The 18,876-nt window shown below is 40.4% G+C and overlaps 1 protein-coding gene across 1 annotated transcript in view; it reads right to left on the bottom strand.

Annotated features, from left to right (window-relative positions):
- The window catches only part of myom2a (myomesin 2a), a 50,030-nt gene that overhangs the window by 26,259 nt on the left and 4,895 nt on the right, over positions 1-18,876 (bottom strand). The window contains exons 4-13 of the mRNA XM_030064524.1: positions 17,988-18,123; positions 15,445-15,599; positions 14,395-14,487; positions 9,838-9,926; positions 9,690-9,728; positions 8,514-8,678; positions 4,992-5,153; positions 3,004-3,145; positions 1,805-2,004; positions 1,666-1,719 (exon numbers count right to left, since the gene is read on the bottom strand). Of these exons, the coding sequence (XP_029920384.1) occupies positions 1,666-1,719; positions 1,805-2,004; positions 3,004-3,145; positions 4,992-5,153; positions 8,514-8,678; positions 9,690-9,728; positions 9,838-9,926; positions 14,395-14,487; positions 15,445-15,599; positions 17,988-18,123 (1,235 nt within the window). The remainder of the gene's footprint in view (positions 1-1,665; positions 1,720-1,804; positions 2,005-3,003; positions 3,146-4,991; positions 5,154-8,513; positions 8,679-9,689; positions 9,729-9,837; positions 9,927-14,394; positions 14,488-15,444; positions 15,600-17,987; positions 18,124-18,876) is intronic.

Here is an 18,876-nt window from a genome sequence, read left to right as displayed (position 1 = left end):
GGATGGGAGTGAACCGAGTTGAGGCAAACAAACAGACGCAGCCCGTGCAGAAGTCCACCTTCATCTGTTTCCACTGCTTCGCACTTTTTAAAATAAATCTTACAGAGAAGAGCCAGTTTGTGTCTCATTATTAGTTTGTTACCAGACATTTTCTTGCAAATTTCAATGTCTGAAAAGAGACTAAACTTCACACACTGATGTTTCTTTTTTCAAATATTCCTTGGCTCAGAAAAAGAAAAATATTTTTTGTTTTGCAAGTTAATATAGTTTCATTGAAAGGGAATGTAAAGGGTATATGAATGAATTTGAGGACTAACTTTGGACCGGATCCTGATTTATTTGGCGAACAGCAGCAGCTCCTCTGATATAAATGAGGTAAACCTGCTGAGTCGAGGTTTTCCAGTTTAAACGCTACAATCCGTCTTGATTGGTTGGATTTCAGTAATGGTTTAGCGAGGGAGCCAGTCAGGATCAAATGCAGTTGTGATGCGTTTCCTGTAGTTTTGCTGCATTCAGGTCGTCCTCGCCGACTCGTACGAGTTGACGAGGACGACCTGAACGCACCACGACTCCGAAACCTCTGAAATCCAAAAAATGATCTTTGAAAAGCCAACAACTGCACATTTAACTAAAACAGAGTCAAAAATTTTAACAACGTCTCTACTGTAATCCTTGTTATTTGTATAAAAATGCAGAAACATAAGGAATGTTTTAATTCAATAATGTGGGACTTCTGCAGCGGCTGCATCTGTAAAACAACATCAGTTTGTCTGTGACTGATCAGGTTGGTTATGAACGTCCAAACAAGAGTTTTAATTTTAAGTTTTTTTTTAGTTTTTAAATTAGTTTGCACTGCAGTGAAGAGTTAAATCAGAGATGAGAGGGATTCTCGACAGAGTTTGGAAACAGGAAATATTAAGTGTTTTAATGAAGAGGAAAAAGGGAAAAAGTTTGAGTTAATTTTAAAAAAGGATGGAAAATTAAGAGTTAGAGTGAAAATTGAATCACAGCAGCAGGAGAAGAGACGGAAAACGGTTTGGTGTTCATAAAGGATTATACAAAAAAGGTAAAGCAGATGGTATTAGTTTTGATATTTTTAGAGATATACTACGCTACTCTGATTTGTTCATTTGTGGAGTGTGAGGTGTAATTTTGTTTAATAAAATATTGATGTTTTTGCTTCATCATTGGAGTAAAGTAAGTCTTAAATCTACAGCCACTTTTTCAATAAACTGGCAACAGAGCTTTTCTATATTTATTCTATGTCAGCATTAGAGGTGTGGCTGTAAATTCAAGTCTTTTTTGCTATTTGCAAAGCACAATATGAAATCTGAAATGAAAAAAGAGGTATCAGATTTCACTGCAATCGTGTTGAAACAGAATTCAATCCTGATTTGTCTTGAATTTATCCCACATTTATTAATTTGAGGAGCTGCAGGAAGCCTCGGTCAATATCGGTCAGCTGTGAAGATGTTGAAGAGGGAACAATATGGATAACATTTACATTTTTACATCAAAATCCATATTTATTTACATTTTCCCCTCTATGTAAGATGTAAGTGTTGTCGTGATGGTGCTGATGGGACACGGAGAGGAAGACATTAGTGTTTGCTGGGAGTGAGGTTAAGACGAAGGAGGCCGGCACACCGTCGCACACCGCCCTACCTTCCAGGTCATCGTCCTTGATCACTATGTCCTGCCTTCCACCCATTTTAATCACTGTTTGCGGAGAACATGACAGATCCGTTAGAGAACGTGGGGATCTCCGCGCCGGGGGCATTTCAGTAATTACCTTCCTCTTTACCTTGCAGCCTCTCGCTCTCGGTCGGGTCGAGGGCGGTCACCTTGTCCGACTTGCGGGACGGCCTGCTGATGCCGGCGCTGTTCACGGCCCGGACCCGGAAGTGGTAGGTGCGGCCCACGCTCAGGCCGTGCACCGGGTATTTACAAACCTTGACGGGGGAGTCGTTGCACTGGACCCAGGTGTCGCTGCCGGCCTCGCACCTGTTGACGAGGATTTATGCACAATTTACTTACACTTGCTGCAGTGTGTGAACATATTAGCATCTGTGTATAATTTAGTGTAACAGTGTGAGTGTAATTCAGCGTTGCATTGTCCAAAATACACTGCAGTGCACTAATTACTACGGTGTAAAAACTGTTTAATATCTGCTGTATGCGAGCCATCTAACCACACACTGATGAAATAATTATTACTTTTTATGTTTGTTTTAAATCATCTAAGTAGACTTTTGCCTTCGAAAGAATATTTGTTATTTGTTGTCATGTTGTTATCCCAAATCACTGAAGTAAACAAAAGGTATTTTTTTCCGAAAAAGACAAAATACAGGCAACTGGAAATGGTAGAGTTTTTTTTTTCTCCCTGATGTACAAAACAAACCGAACCTAAACTGAAATTGTGCCCCAAAATTGGCAAAACAAACCAATCCGTGGGTTTATTGAACCGTTACACCTCCTGCTAATTAACATAAGAACACGGCAGTGGTTATAGCAGCAAATGGGAAAAAAGAAAAATACACTTGAAATAAGAATAAAACAAGTAGGAGTCATACAAACATACGTCAATGAAAAACTAGAAAAATATAAATGAAATGTTTTGGATTGGAGCAGAACTTCCAGAGACAAGAATGCAAAATTTGTACGCTATGTAAAAATACCAACAATAAGAAATATATGTCATGTAAAATAAATGGAAACATGATAAAAAAAAAAAATACCAATATGTATGTGATATATAACAAATGAGGCGGACAAAGAAAATGGGATTTGATCTACAAAACGCAGAAATGGACAGAAAGATTGACACTGACACATTTTCCTCTTTTGTAGTGAAACATTCCCCGGGCCGCCATATGTTTTCAGCTATTCCCTTTGGCACAAATACGCCGTAATATGACTTTATTCACGTCTGGGTGCCAGATCCGGTCTATTAAAAGTTTTCCTGGCGTGCTGTCAAGGCGCGGCTCGCCGAACAGAACTCACTTATCCACAAAGTATCCGGTGATGGTCGGCTCGTTGGTGGTGTTTGGGGGTTTCCAGGCAACCAGCACATAGTCCTGGTTGATGTCATAGGCCTTGACGCTCATTGGTGCACCAGGGGCCCCGGCCGCAGAGGGAGGGGCGTCTAGGGAGCGAGGAAAAGAGGCCACAAGGAAGGAAGGAAGTGAGGAAGAAGAGATTAGAGACAGATCCTGAGAAGGGGTGGGAGATGGGTAAGTAGTAACATCAATAATTAAGTGATAATTAAAACAAAAGTGGACTGCTTGTTTTGTGATCTGTGTCTTCTGTGTTGTTTTTAATGATTGCACCTTCAATTGCAACCCGATCAAGCCGTTATCATGGAATCAGGTTTGAATCTTAAATCCCACATTAATAAGCTGATAAATGCAGCTTTCTTTCATTTAAGAAATACTGCAAAAGTATGGACGTTCCTATCCCGACAAGATGCCGAAAAACTAGTTCATGCATTTATTACAAGCAGATTAGACGACTGTTATGGCAATAAATTCAGAGCTCTCTGTCTTTTAAGATTGATTCTGAAGTTATTTTATGTGGTTGCAGGCTTTCAGTGGGTTAAGATTGGCCTATATTACTAATACTATGTCGTTTTATAATCCTTCATGGCCTTGTAGATCCTCTGCTGCTGGCTTTTTTAAATATAAACTGTCACGTAAATGAGAAAATCATCAGCAAAGCCTTTTTTAAATTATGTACAAAAATTATGGAATTCCCTACCCCGAGCTGTAAGAGATGCAAGCTCAGCTCAATTGTAAACGACAATTTAAAACTTATTTATTTGACACTACTTTTGACTAACTGTCACGCTTCTTTTGCCTTATTATTTTACTTTGTTCATTTTATTGTTTCTGTCTTCCCTTGTTTTAGATTTTCACATCTCCATTTGTTTTTACATATTTCACTGTTTCCATGTCTTTGTTTTATCTCCATTTTTTATACATCTTATTGATATTTGTTCTTGCTTGTGAGGCCTCTTTTGTTTGTTATTCAACTCATCGCCTGGTTTTATCGCGCAGTATTTGCACTTGTTTTAAAATTGCCTGTTTTTATTTTATTCTCTTGACTATTCACCTTATTGGAAAGCACTTTGAGCTACACCGCCTGTATGAAAAGTGCTATATAAATAAAGTATTATCATCATCAATATTATCATTATCATTATGATTAACCCTCTGCAGACATACGGCATGTTCATTTAGTGCTACAGAATGGTAAAATTTTACTGACGGCACCTTTAAGTAGCAGGAAACAACATCTGATTTGGACTCAGAGCCGTGCATGTGGCTCTCAGTCTGAGCTGCATGTCGGCTCATGTGCGTCTGCATGTTACGCAGAAGAAAAGTCAAAATCCTACAGTTATTATCTGCCTGTCACACGGAGATGATGTGGGGATTCAGCAGACAGGAGATATTGACAGATATGTGGGACATCTATAGAGAAAATTTTCCCTGTGGCGTTTTCTCGTGCTGCGGCACATCTTGAGATCAGGTTTGGTGGGAACTAAGTCGACTCTGACAGCAGCCAATCAGATCACAGCGAGGACACTTTGGACGGGATGAGACCGTAGTGTCCTACAGCTGTGATACATGCAAATAAACTCATTAAACATATCGTCTACATGCAAAGGTGAAAGGCCTTCAGATATTCTACCGATATATTTTATTTTGTATCACTCTTATAGGGTATGCATTTTTTTTGCATTGATCCACATTATTTATTATGTTACATGTGTTTAATATCTATCTATATAAAATGTCATCAACTTGTCATTCATCTTTCTACACTTCCATCCTATTCATCTTTCAAATTATTTACTAATTTACTTTGCTACTCATATCATGGACACTTTCCTGATGGTAATTATTACACTAATATCTTGAATTAAGCTGGTGAAACTCACTGATGTTTTAAAAATAAAATAAATAAAAGCAGTGTGGTGTGATCGGTCTTACCTTCGACGAACAGGTAGGCGCTGTGCTCGGCCGTCCCGTCCTTGGTGAATATGCGGAGGGTGTACAGGCCCTCGTCGTCCTTGGCCAGGTGGGGCAGCGTCAGCTTGGCAGCGCCGCCGCCCACCGTCATCTCTGCCAGCTTCCCGGGCTTCAGCAGCTTGTCTGCCGGGTGAGAACCAAGACACAGTCAGGAAAAGACCAGGATACATCATTTACCAACAGTTAGAGGTTGTTAGAGGAGGGAGAAACTAATAATATTTACCTTTATGTTACTGTAACCGAGTAGCTTTTGACCAATTTTTTTTTTAGTAGTCAGTAAGTTTTGTCCTTCACTACTTTTAAATCAGATCCATTACAGAGAAACTAATGATCAATGACAGACTGTGGAACCTTTCACAATAAAAGCTCATTCACATAGAGGAGAAGAGGAACCTTTGGATTTGGAAATGACAACAAAACCAACAAAATAGAAGCCTATTTTGCTGGTTTTGTTGTCATTTCCAAATTTCACAATAAAAGCTGCACCATATGGAAGGAATGACCATTTAGACTCAACTGCTGTGCTTATACTACATGTGTCGGTTGAGTCTACAGGGTCCTCACTTCAGTTTTAGTGTAATGTCCCTTTAAAAGCATGTAGTGTGCAGCGTGTTTGCTCCTCCTTTTCTAACTGCATGGAAAAGATCCCAGCTAACACAGTTACTGTTTGGAAAAAGGAGCTCAGTCACTTTTACTGCCAGGACATTTGACATGAGACACTTTGGACTTTTACTGCAGGAGATTTTTACTGCACTACTTCTACTTCTACTGCAGTCACATACCAGCAGAGGAACAGTACTTCTACTTCTACTGCAGTCACATACCAGCAGAGGAACAGTACTTCTACTTCTACTGCAGTAGCAGTGTGTAGTACTCTTTCCACTACTGATGCTTGATAGGACGTCGGTTCAAGCCCCTATGTTAACAAACATCCACCTTGCTTAAGTGTCCTTGAGCAAAATGTTGAAATCCCATCAACTTCAGGGCTGCTGAGCCTGACCTTTGACCTCCCTGTTCTCACCCTTGTGTTTTTTTTTTTTTTTTTTTTTCAATAATCAGATGATAATCAGGTGAAGAGTCAAACAGGGAGAGCCTGTATTTCCCACTGTGGTTTCCCTAATTAAATAAAGTTAAATAAAAATTAAAATGTGCTCCATGACTCGCTGACCTCCTCAGGTTCAGATGTGCCGACATGGTGCCAAGGTTACTACAGTTCACTAAAACTAAACTAAAAACTAAAACGAGGTGTGAAAAAAACAGTGCCAATATTAGAGTACATACAAAAACTAAAACTAATAAAAACTAATAAAAACTAAATAAAAACTAAACTAAAACTAAACCTTTTTAAACAATAAAAGAGCAAACCTATTCTGGAGACTAATTAAACTAAACTGAACTGAAAACCAAAATTAAAAACAAATAAAAATAAAATCTAATGAAAAATCCAAAACTGTAATAACTCTCTCTGCACACTCATTTCCTCAATGCAGCGATACTTCATTCAACACAATAAACATCTGATTTGTCAGTGAATCCTTTACAAGAGCCTCGGTGAGGGGTAGATTATTTGTTGGAAGGCTTTTTTTCCCCCAGTGCATTAAAATAATATCAGGCACGGTGCCGCGGGAGCTTGGAGGTGTTGATCGTGTTCAGAAAAGGTTCCTCATATTTGAAAGCCTGGGATGAGCATGAAAAGAGAACATGAGTCTGACTGATCTTTTCTTTCTCTCTCTGTTTACTTATTTTGTTTGTTTATGTTCTTTAAAATAAATAAACAAAGTGAAATCTTTACCTTTACCTTGGTCATGAAGAAATGACAGTGTTGTCTATTTATGTGTTGGTGAGTTATAATCCCAGGAGGAACGGGTCATAAGACAAGACATGAGATTAAAATTAATTGATTGCTTGCTAATTAATTAACAACTGCTGAAGTGAGTTTAAGCAAAGCACATCTCCACTTGCTGCGGTGAAGCTGCTCAGCAACCGACGGCAGAAAACTGCAGTGGTGGAAAGAGTACTACAAACTGCTACTGCAGTAGAAGTAGAGGTACTACAAACTACATTCTTTAAAAGGGGCATTACGCTAAACTGAAGGACCCTGGTGCAGCTTTTATTGTGAAATTTGGAAATTTGAAAGGTTTCACAATCTGTCATTGATTATTTGTTCTCTGTTATGAATCTGATTTAATACTAACAAAAAAGACAAACCAAAAGCTACTCAGTTACAGTAACATGAGGTAAATGTCATTAGTTGCTTCCAGCCCTGTTACCCTATGCAGCTCCCAGGTAAGAGCACCTGTCTGGGCAAACACGCTCCGTCAGCTTCCCCTGGATAAATAAAAGTTAGAAAAACAAAAGTGTGCGATGACTCCATGAGAAATGCCACACCCTGTCCGCTCTCATCAGCTGATGTTTGTGTGAACATGATGTGGCGATAAAACTGTTTCCTGTTAATAATAAATGTTGTTTTTGCAGTGGAAATTATTTGGATTGATAAGTGCTGACTGAACAGTAGAGCTGGCGTGGCTTTTTGAAAATATCTAAACAGGGGAAAGTCTGACTCGTGTGCACTGATAGAAACACCAGCACAGCTACACTGACAGTTACTGTTGTTACTATTGAGCTTCAATCATGTATTTGTTTTGTTTTAATTATGTGTTTTATGTGCATTCATACTGCCTTTGTACTTTTCCACATACCAAGTTTTTGTGGTGTAAAACTTGTAAAAAAAAAAAAAAAACACACAGATTTACAGTGAATACAGATGTGAAAAGTGCAGAAGTGCAAGGCAGAACCAGACCAAACAAAACGAGACAGAACAGAAAAAAAAGACAGAAAGAAAATGATGCTATTCGGATAAAAAAAAAAAAAGTTCAGCAAATAATTTGGTCAGACAGGGATGTCATGGGAACAATAAAGATCATTTTACAGTCACATGTGCAGGGGCGGATCTACCATGGTGGCATGAGGCGGCAGCAGCCACCCTAAGAACAGGCCTTGCCACCCCAGCTGCCACCTCAGTGTGGGCAAATTTAATAAAAAGAAAAAGAAAAAAGAAAGAAATGTTGTCTTTGGTTGGAAATTTACAAGACTGAAAATCGGCTGTCTGAGTGTAAGTGAATGTGGCGTAAGATGACGCAGCGGCAGTGGAGATAGAAACACTGATACAACAAGAATAAGCTCATTTTTACTTTTTGAGAAACAGAAATTAGAATCTGAAACGTGTCAGGTTTGTGGCTCTGGATTCAGTTTTGTTTGCTCATGAACAAAAGTAAAGATTTCTAATTCTTTCTTTCTTTCGGTCTATATGCCACCCTGTTCAACTTCCATGTCACCCTTTAGCCCCCTCACATGGTGTTGAGTATAATGAAAATGTCAGTCATATTTACGGTGATATATGTGAGTAATGGGGGTTGATAACTATGTATATGTAAATGAAAATCTGTGGTCTGTATGAGCAAAGTGAAGGTGTGGCTCTCTCACCGTCTCTGTACCACTGGGCGTGCGGTGGCAGGTTGGGCAGGTCGGGCACCACCACCATGGTGGACACCAGGCTGATGGAGCCGCCCTCCACGCCAAAGCTCACGCCGAACCGATCCAGCAGGGTGACCTCCAGCTTACTGGGATGGATCTCAGTCAGATGGGGCACTGAGCAGCAGGAAACAGCAAGTTAAACACACAATTTACTCAATTAAGGAAACAACAAATTGAAATTCAAAGGCCAGTGTTTCAGGAACACGGGCAAACCTTTCCGCAATCACTTTTTTTAAAAAATGTCTTATTACAGCTGTTAGTTTGAACTGCAGTTGTATTGAGTTTCACTGTCATGCCAGCAGTGATTTTGATAGGACAGATACAACATTTGTCAGATGGCAGGACAAATCTCTTCACTAATATCCACAGCCGTTCATAATCCTAATTTCAGAACAGGGAGGCTGGGAAGTGGGTCTCAATTTGGGGTCTCTCTAAATTGTCATTAAAGGAATACTCCCAGTGTTTTAGGCAAAATAGCGTTTTTCCAACTTGCCCAGACTTAAAATAGATGTTTGATACCATTTTCACCTCTGTACGTTGATTGGTTCAGCTCCTGTCGGTAGCATTTCATGTTAGCTTAGCATAATGAGTTGAAGTCTTTGGAAATCGTTAGCCTGGCTCCGTCAAAGTGAAAAAATGAACCTTACAGCATCTCTGAAGCTGTCTGATTTACACAGTGGATCATGTGGATTTGGTATTGAACATCTTGTCTCAGTCTGGGTATGCTGGAAAAAAAGGTTTTCCTTATTCCTTTAACCAAAAGAAAACAAACAACAACAATAAAAAAAACCCATGAGGTATAGTTGCATCTCTATTTAAAGCTGTGAATGTTTTACATCTTGCTGGAGGCTCGTCAGTATGTGCAAACTAAAAGCTGTGTGTGGCCTGCCATTAGAGTGCTGAGGACAGAGATCCCTCTTGTTTTTACCCTTTTAGAGGGACAACAAGCTCTCATAATACTTTCCGCTGGTTGTCAGGCCTCTGATACTGTTATTTACAGCCTCTGATCTCAAGTGGAGCTGGTGACGCCTGGGACCAATTCCAGTAGAAAATTCAGTCACCACCTCCTCCCCTTAACCCACCAATCCAACCAGATCCTCATCCCCATCCCCTTTTCCCTCTCACCTAGACCGAGGTGGCAGGACTCGGCTCCCCCTGCTGGTCCTAAGGGGAAAACTCAGTGTTAACACAAGTTCGATTTGAAAAATTTGCTGATTTTAATGTTGTGGTGGTGATAAAGAGCTGGAGGGCAACAGAGGACACAGTGACTCACTCCTGACGGTAACTTTAGCCTTGCTGGTAGCCGTGCCATGTTGGTTGGTTGCCACGGCACTGTACTCGGCAGTATCACTCACAATACACCTGCAAGACATGGCAGCATCGGACAGCGTCACATCACTGGCTGGAGAATATGAACATTAGAGCCCGACCGATAGACATCAACTGACTGATATCATCTGCAGATATCAGCTCGTCACAGATGCATCAATATCAGCGTACATCTTATCTGCTTATGCAAAAGAGAGGAGATTATTTCAACATAAATGAGAGCATTTAAAAAACAATGCTGACATCAGTTTATCCTGCAGACTCTGCTGTTTACAACATTTTATATAGCAGTAAATTGAGCAGCGATTCACATCTTTGCAGATGATGCTGTGTAATGTGTTAATAAGTTAACAAGTTCATAGTTCAATTGTAAAACATCACACCTTTATTACAACTATTTGAATACTAAATTCAGAGATTCCTTGCAACAAATGTGTGGTTGCATGTACATAAAAGTGACAAATATATCATCAGTACAAGTTTTTTTTTTAAACTCCTAAATATCGACATGAGTTTAAGCTCCAAGAATCCAGTATCCAGTACTAGTACTAGAGGCTGACCTGTAATGAACTTTTTTTTTTTTTTTTTTTTTTTTAATCATGGCCACTGTGAATACTTGAATCTCATTGGCTGAAGGGTATCCATTAATGAATGTCTTTTAAAAGTTATTTTCAAGACACCTCAAGCATCAGTCAGAACTTTAATCCACTGTTCTACATCAGTGCCAGCATATATAATCTTGCAGCTAATCATAACAACAATAATCTAACAGCTAAAACAGCTTAAAAACTACTGCGCTTTGACAAATCCATGATGTCTGCAGTGCCGTGGCTCAAGCTGATTAGCCAAACCAGCTGGTAGCCGGGCTGCTCCAGACATTAGTGTGACCCCAACAAAAATAGTGCCGGGAGAGCTTTTTTTATTTTCAGTGCATATTGCTCCCTGAATTAAATAACTCTCTATTTTTAAATTGTTGGCAAGGGGCCACAGTATAAACGCGATAATTCACTCTGAGCTGTCCGACTGGGACACACAGGGACACTTCACCGTGCATTATCTGATTATTCTACACCAGGATAGTTGGTGTTTATATATACGTCATCTATTACAAAAGCATCTGGACCTTCATCTTCATAAAGAGTGATATGCCAACTGATCTGAATTTTATATATTTCTCTATTTTGGGAACAACATTCTTCCTCAGCATTGCTCTGCTTTACATTCATATGCTAACAAATGTTCCCACACAAGTGAAACCATTTCTACTGCCGTCCATGAACCAGGAGGTGAGGCTGAAACGTCTTGCTCAAGTTCACTTTGGCAGAACCTCTTGAGGAGCACAGGGGAAAATGTTGCTCATTTATTTTTTTTTTCCAACTCACATCCCAGCTGGTGTGGACATTCAAAACCTGCAGCCCTCTGGTTGCAAGCCCACTGTCTTCACCTCTAGTAATGACAATGTGATACTTTATTGGTCCCTGCAGGGAAATTTTTCTTCTTCTTGCCCCCCATTTGGCATGTCAGATGGCAAGGTCAGCTTCACAGGAGCGTCCCCCAGAGTTCAAGAGTCCTGCTCAAGGACGCTGAAGTGGGTCAAATGTTTGCCAACACGAGGCCTTGAACAAGGATCCTCCAGTCTGTCGGAGCATTGGATCGCCCTGCCGCCAAGTTGAGCCAATGCCAGCCTGAAGTCGATGGTCGTAGCTGGGAGTCGCGTTAAATTTAATTAAAACTGAATTTGTCAGACTTCAGAAAGGGTTTGAGCACTAGAGTTTCCTTATGACATGCCCTTAATCTTTTGAATAAAGTTTGAGGTCCTTCACAGATTACCTCAATACTGTTTTCATTCAACCTTAAGACGAAAACTGGTTTCCCTTCCACCTTTATTTTAGTCATTTAAGTAGTTTTTCTTAATGAGTTATTTTTCTTTATCTTTGACTTACTGATTCATGATTTTTCCAATTCTTCCATTTTTTTCTTTAGGGATCATGGATATGATCTGTTTGGTTTGTGGGCACTGGTGGTAAGACTACTACAAATTCCTACTCAAGTAGAAGTACTGTTCCTCTGCTGGTATCTGACTGCAGTAGAAGTAGAAGTAGTGCAATAAAAATCTACTGCAGTAAAAATAAAAAATATCTCATTTAAAATGTCCTGGCAGTAAAAGTGACTGAGCTCCTTTTTCCAAACAGTAACTGTGTTAGCTGGGATCTTTTCCATGCAGTAATAGAAAAAAATATATGGTTCAAACCTTTTGAACTAACTTCTTGCCGTACTTATTACACATTTTTTTGCCCGTTAAGTCTAAATGGTCCTTGCTTCCATACAGTGCAGCTTTTATTGAGAAATTTGGAAAATGACAAAAAGTAGAACCGACAAAGTAGAAGCAGGTTCCTCCTCTCATCTTTGCTGATGGAGCTTTTATTGTGAAAGGTTCCACAATCTATCATTGATCATTTGTTCTCTGTAATGGATCTGATTTAAAATGTAGTGTACAATACAGAGCAAAAATGTACTGAGGTAAAAGTAAACTTACTGACCTTACAAAATATTCCAAAAAGCACAATTAAACGAGCAAAGCTACTTGGTTACAGTAACATGAGGAAATGTAATTAGTTACTTCCACCTCTGGTTGTGGGTGGGATGGTGTTTTGTTTTTTCAACATGGTTTTCATCCTCAGATCTTCCCTCTTGGATGATATGGGGTTCTACAGTCTTTGTTGCTGTTTTTGTGGACCTGAACTATCTGCACCAGTAACCTAATAAGCAGATTGAGCCCATTATAAACACTTGGCACCGCCACTGTGCAATGTTGAGTCTGAGATCTGAGCACGAGGAGCAGTTAAGCTCTTTCTTTCCTCAACAACATCCTCCCCCTCCATCTCCGCCTCTGCCTCCCCCTCCACCTCCTTCAAAGACCGGCTGTAAACTCCTCAAGTCCTCAAGTCAATGAGTCATTACGGCACACACGGCACGGGGCGCTGTCGCTTTTGAAAAATGACCTCACACGCTGAGATCGCGGTGAAAAGGAGGGCGTACTGAGATGAAGGCGGTGGCAGCGGCGGCGGCGCCCCGGTCGGTCGTGACGGGGATGCAAGAGGAGCCCGAGGGTGAGAATAGATGGAAGAAATGTGACCTTCACCCTGCAAGGAACTATTTTAAAGACGACACATTTTCTCAGCTGGTAGGAGGGCGAGGGCCATATGAACTGCTGTGGGCCTCAAGTCACTTTTTTTTTCCCTAATCAGTTTTTCCACATTATTCTTTTTGAACCAGAAAAAGAAAAATACTCTGTTTGTGTGGAGAGCAGGGAAGGACAGAGTTGGGGACACGAGTCTCCTCAGTGACCCTGTAAAGCAACAAATGAGGAGCGGAGATACCGAAGGCTTCAGCGTCACAGAGAAAGTGAGAGAGCAGGGGAAGGAATCTGAGGCTCGAATGACGCGAAGGTCAGCACTTCGACACCAACAGCTGAGAGGTCTTCAAGACGAACGCGGGGCCAACAGGCTGAGCTAAAGAAGAGATATGTAACCCCCCACTCCCAAAACTCTTTCCCCTCCCTCTCTCTCTCTCTCTCTCTGTCTCTTTCTATCTATCAAATGAAGACATAAAAATAAAACAACAGCTCATTTCACTTTGAATGCCATGCCCAAACAAAAGGTCTCAGTCATTCTCCCTCTTGCTGGTGTGGATTCATTTTAAAGTGTTGCAGAAGAAATTTTAGAAAAAACTCATCGTATTTCTAATCCTGCACTCTCAGTCTTTTGCCATTTCATTTCTTCTCCCTCTCTCTTGTTCACTCACTGTCTCACATCTCAGGATCTTACACATTTTGTAAATTTCGATCCACATGCACATGGGTTATTTTTCAGCCGTTTATCGTTGGTGAGTGCAGTTTTCTCAGGTTCGCCATCTGCCGTTTAGCACATGGTTTGTATTTCTCTCACCAGTTTCACTTTGTTATTTCCCGTGCACTGAGGGGATTTCCTCTCGACGCCAAAATGTCATTTGGGCAAATCGGGCCAGTGTGTAGCATCTCAGGTAAAGGAAATACACATTCTTTGTGATTCATTGTGTCTTAAACTTTTTTGTACAGATTTTGGTGACATATAAGCTGATATATATATAAGCTGCCGGGCGATAAGAAAACTACAGTGCACTTCATAGCTGAACATCAGTCTTACAACCTAACAGCAGGACTGACGACCACATGAAATCAAAGCCCCATCAAAGTCCCATATTAACTTGAGCTCCAAATTTCAGATTTCCATGACGTAAAAGAGATTAAATGGTTGGTTCTAAATGAGATGAGTCAAATCTGACACCAAATCAACTGGAAATAATGGAGTTTGATTGAAGCCCAGGGCTGACCAAACCAATATCGCCTTCATACATCAGATTTTCTTTGTTTTCAAATTTCTTTCTTTTCAAATTAAAAATGTGCAATGTCTGAGATTATAATAGAGTCACGTTAACCAGAGTTGTGTGAGGAGTGTGTTACCTGCTAATGATCAAACTGTGGACTCCATACTTGTTCTCCATCTTGTACTTTCCTGGGGTGCTCGGTGGGTCGATGGGGACTCCGTCCTTGTACCTGCAAACAGGCTGACAGTCAGTGAACTGGGAAGCAAACTGGGAAAACACATTTGAAAATGTGCACAGGGATCCCCTCCACAGGAACGTCTACTTTGTCAGTTCCTCCAAAAACAAAGAACACCAGATATTCGCAAAACGCTGATTAATACTGTCAGGCAACTGCGGCTAACATTGTAAAGTATTACAGGGAAATGTTTTGCTGTGTTCCTTGGTTTTGTTTAGGTGTGCTAATAATAATATCAAGCTATTTCTAGGGAAACCAAAAAATAAATGTGGTACTTTTTCCAAAGTTGGCAGCTCATGGCTAAAGAAATAGTCTGACTGACCAAAATAGACCTCAAAATATCACAACAGACCTGTATGATGGCAAAAACGAGGAGAAAATCAAGAAATTCAACTGGGATGTTGTTGCTTTCAATATTATGCTTTTAAACCACCAAAAACATCCCACTAACCCCACTTATCTCCACAATTTCTTTGAATAAAATGGCATTTTATTGATTGTAGTGGGCTGATTTGCTTTATTTAAACAAATTTCTACAAAAAAAAAAACCCTCTGAAACAAATGAAACTGCATTAGAGACAAGTGGGATTATCTCATCCCATTGGCAGATTTTCTTTCCATGCTTTAAGAAAAACAAGATTTTAAGACTGAATATGACACTACATGTCTCATTTAGTTGATAATTTTCTTGCATCGTATAGTGATAATGTTACAGATGATTCAGTGTATAAAAAATGGTGCTTGGTGTGATTTATCTGGCATAAAGAGATTTTTTTCATCCCCAAATGAAAATGTGGGCAATAAAAAAGCTGCAGCTCTTCTCAGTTTGTGTTACCGTTCCTTGAAGTGACAAGCAGGAGGATTTAAGCATATTTAACGTAATGCTATGCTTTTCTCCGCACTCTTTATTCCTTTATTAAAAAGGAGTACATGAGATGCGAATACTCTGACCATTTGACGACGGGCCTCGGGTATCCCTGCACGGTGCAGAACAGCTTGACGGGCGTCTTCTCCCAAACCGTGTGGGGCCGCAGGGCCACCAGGAAGTCTGGCATCCTGCGCACTTCCTCATGCAGCTCCACCCTCTTGGTCATCATGTCCTGAACCTGCAGGCAGCGCAGACACAGGAAACAGGTGAGTGTGAGCATGCAGAGGGATATTTATAGCCAGCAATGCCTATACTGCGCCTTGCAATGTCCTCGTGCAAAGTCCTGTCGTCCTTGTAATGCTCTGTGACACTCCTTTACAATCTCGATTACGCCGAGTATTGGCTGCTACAACACCACTGGTACATAAATACACAAAGTACATATTGCATTCTCTATTTGTTGTTATCCTATTTATGTATCTCCAAGTATTTAGTTAATTACTTAAAGGAATACTCCAACATTTTGGGCAAAATATCCTTTTCTGACCTCCCCAGACTGAGACAAGATGTTTGATAGCATTTTCACCTCTGTACGTCCAGTGGTTCAGTTCTTATGGGTTGCAATTTGTATTAGCTTAGCATAAAGAGTTGAAGTCTATGGGAGTCGTTAGCCTGGCTCATCGAGGTGAAAAAATAAACCTTACAGCCACTCTGACGCTGTCTTATTTACACAGTGCTTAATTCAAATCCACATGATCCAGTGTGTAAATAAGACAGACTCAGAGTGGCTGTAGGGTTTCGTTTTTCACTTTGATGGAAATAAGCTAACGACTCCCATAGACTTCAAGTCTTTATGCTAAGCTAACACTGAACCACTGGACATACAGAGGTGAAAATGCTATCAAACATCTTGTCTCAGTCCTGGTATTTCTTTGAATAGGTTGGTATAGTTTTATTACTTTTGTTTCTTTGTTTCTCGGTTGTATTATATGTTTTGTTTGAGTGCTATATGAATAAAGTATTAATTTTAATATTTATTATTCACTGTTACACAACAACCTGGTGTGTTATTTCAGGATTACTGTGCATCAGCTCATGGTCAGTCATCTCTTTTAAACTGCTGGTTGGGAAACAAAATAAGCTGTAAAGCTGCTTCTGGTGAGTCAACATGTAATTTTTCTAAGTACCTTACAGATTCTGAGTCCTGACGATGGACTGGGTTCACTCATTCAGTCCGAAGGATTACAACATCCCTTCTACATGACAGATGAGAAGCATTACCAAGGATAAAACCTGATTCAGTGGCATTAAAATGGATTGTACATCTGCAGGCGACTCATTTCGATGAAAGACGACACCGTTATGGACACTTTTATCAAAACATGCCGTCATCATCCACGTTTCCCAGATGCTGACATCATCATCATCATCATCATCATCATCCTCATCCTCATGAACAGACATGAAATCTACAGGGACCGGGGGGATTAGAGCGGTGAGGTCAGAGTGACAGAGTCAGACCTGTGTTTGTCTTTAATTTCAGCATCATCAGTCGCTTTACAGCAGCGGTGCAGTTTAAGGCCCTGACTCCAGGGACTGTCGTCAGGGGAGGAAATTAACACCGTCGCTACGCTGTGGCTCGTTTACTCTGCCAGCCACACGGGCAGGCGTCCAACCCAACCATCCTGCAGAACATCGTCTCTGTTCGTCGACACTCTTTATTTAAATACACCTGCCAGCCTGAGAGGGAAATGCCATTTTGGCAGGAAGCTAATCTTTATTGATTTTCATTAATTAATTAATTAATTAATTAAATTTTACTTATTTGCACACATGAAACAACTCATCAGACACACAACAATAGCAAAAGAAGGAAGATGTGGCAATTAAGAAAAAAAAAAACTAGAGGCCAACAGAAGGAATCTCACCTCAATAAGGATAATAAGCAATAACAAAAGTCATGTGACCCAGAAAGATAAATAAATAAGTAAACATAAAAATGAAAAAAGCAAATATAAAGTAAGCAACATAAACAGAAAACTGTCTGGTTTCGTTGCAGATCAGCTGCGGACACTGAGCTGCTTGCCGTGGCCATTTGGCTCTTTCAGAATAAAGTGGCGTTTTTGGTTAGTTGCTATGGTGACAAGGCAGGTATACGGCAGCAAAGTGTGTCACACTCTTTTGAGAGCTGGGAGGACACGTTGTGCAGCGGCTGCCTGCTCAAACTAATCAATAAATGGTAATTATCACCACCGACTGGCATGTGGAAGGTAGATCGGTGCAACGGCAACGACGCTCGTATAAATGACCGCCGCTCCGACCGTCCTGCTGCGTGGATCTGAATGGAAAAGTCCGTTTTAGTCCAGTTAAAGTTCTGTGAGCTGCACATCCAGTAAACCATGCTCTAGCATTACCACATGCATAGATAGTTTTAATTAATTATTGACTTTAGAAGGAAGGAGGAGGAGGAGGAAGACGTCTCCCCGGTGACAGTTAAGGGTCAGCAGATCGAAAATGTCAAATCGTACAAATATGTTGGAGTCTGTCTGCTGTTTTGTTGTGTGTATGTGTTCATTTGGTGGCAAACAAGTTTCACTACAACCCTCCCGGCTCCCGGCTGTCTTACTTCTCTCTGCATCGCCAGGTTGTCCACCTGGGTCTTGGTGGCCACCCTCATCCTGTGCAGCTCCTCCTGGATGGCAGCCAGTCCCTTCCCAACATGGATGGACACACGCTGATACTCCTCCACCTCATCAGCACTCCTGGCAGCGTGGAAACCACATTCACACACACAGTGAGCAGGTGTTAAAAAAAAAAAAAGAATTTATCTAGAGGTTCAGTTTTGTCTTGTTCTCCTTTGCTGATTTCACAGCATCATTTTAGCAATGCTGTGAATAAAATGGCCTTCAAAAAAAAAAAAATTAACAAAAAAATAAATAAATATCCTGACCATCTGTTGCACCTTTTTTTTTTTTTTTTTTTTTTTTTTTAACAAAAAGCCCATTAACACCTTACGGTTCTATAAGTAGATTTGATTTGCTCCAACTGAGCCACATCGGACCATGCTGAGACTGTCACCCTCTCTGCCAGTTTCAGCTTGTTCTTACAGAAAAATAACTAAAACATGTACCAAATTATTTTTAAAGAGTCTACTGTATAGCAGTAGACTCTCCACAAGGCTACACCTTGTGGAGGTTATAGGGTTAATTAGAAGCATTATTCTACTTTATTTAGAGTGAAGTTAGAGCCAGATTGTCAGTCAGCTGGCAAACCTGCAGCTGATGGACTCAAACATGAGTTTAATGTATTTTAGCGCCCGACCAATACCTCAGTCGGCCAATATTATCGGCTGATATTGGCTGATATCACTGATGTATTGGTATCATATTGGTATTGGCATTTATTGACCGATATGCTCGAATGTAAAACCGTTTGTAAAATATCTCACAAGCTAAATCTATTTCTGTAAGATTGTCTTTGTAATTTGACTCAGTTTAAAGCATTTAGAGTCAATA

Source organism: Myripristis murdjan, chromosome 1 (assembly GCF_902150065.1).
Source record: "Myripristis murdjan chromosome 1, fMyrMur1.1, whole genome shotgun sequence".
NCBI classification, from domain to species: domain Eukaryota; kingdom Metazoa; phylum Chordata; class Actinopteri; order Holocentriformes; family Holocentridae; genus Myripristis; species Myripristis murdjan.
The sequence above is the reverse complement of the archived record's forward strand: the minus strand, read 5'-3'. Positions and strand labels throughout refer to the sequence as shown.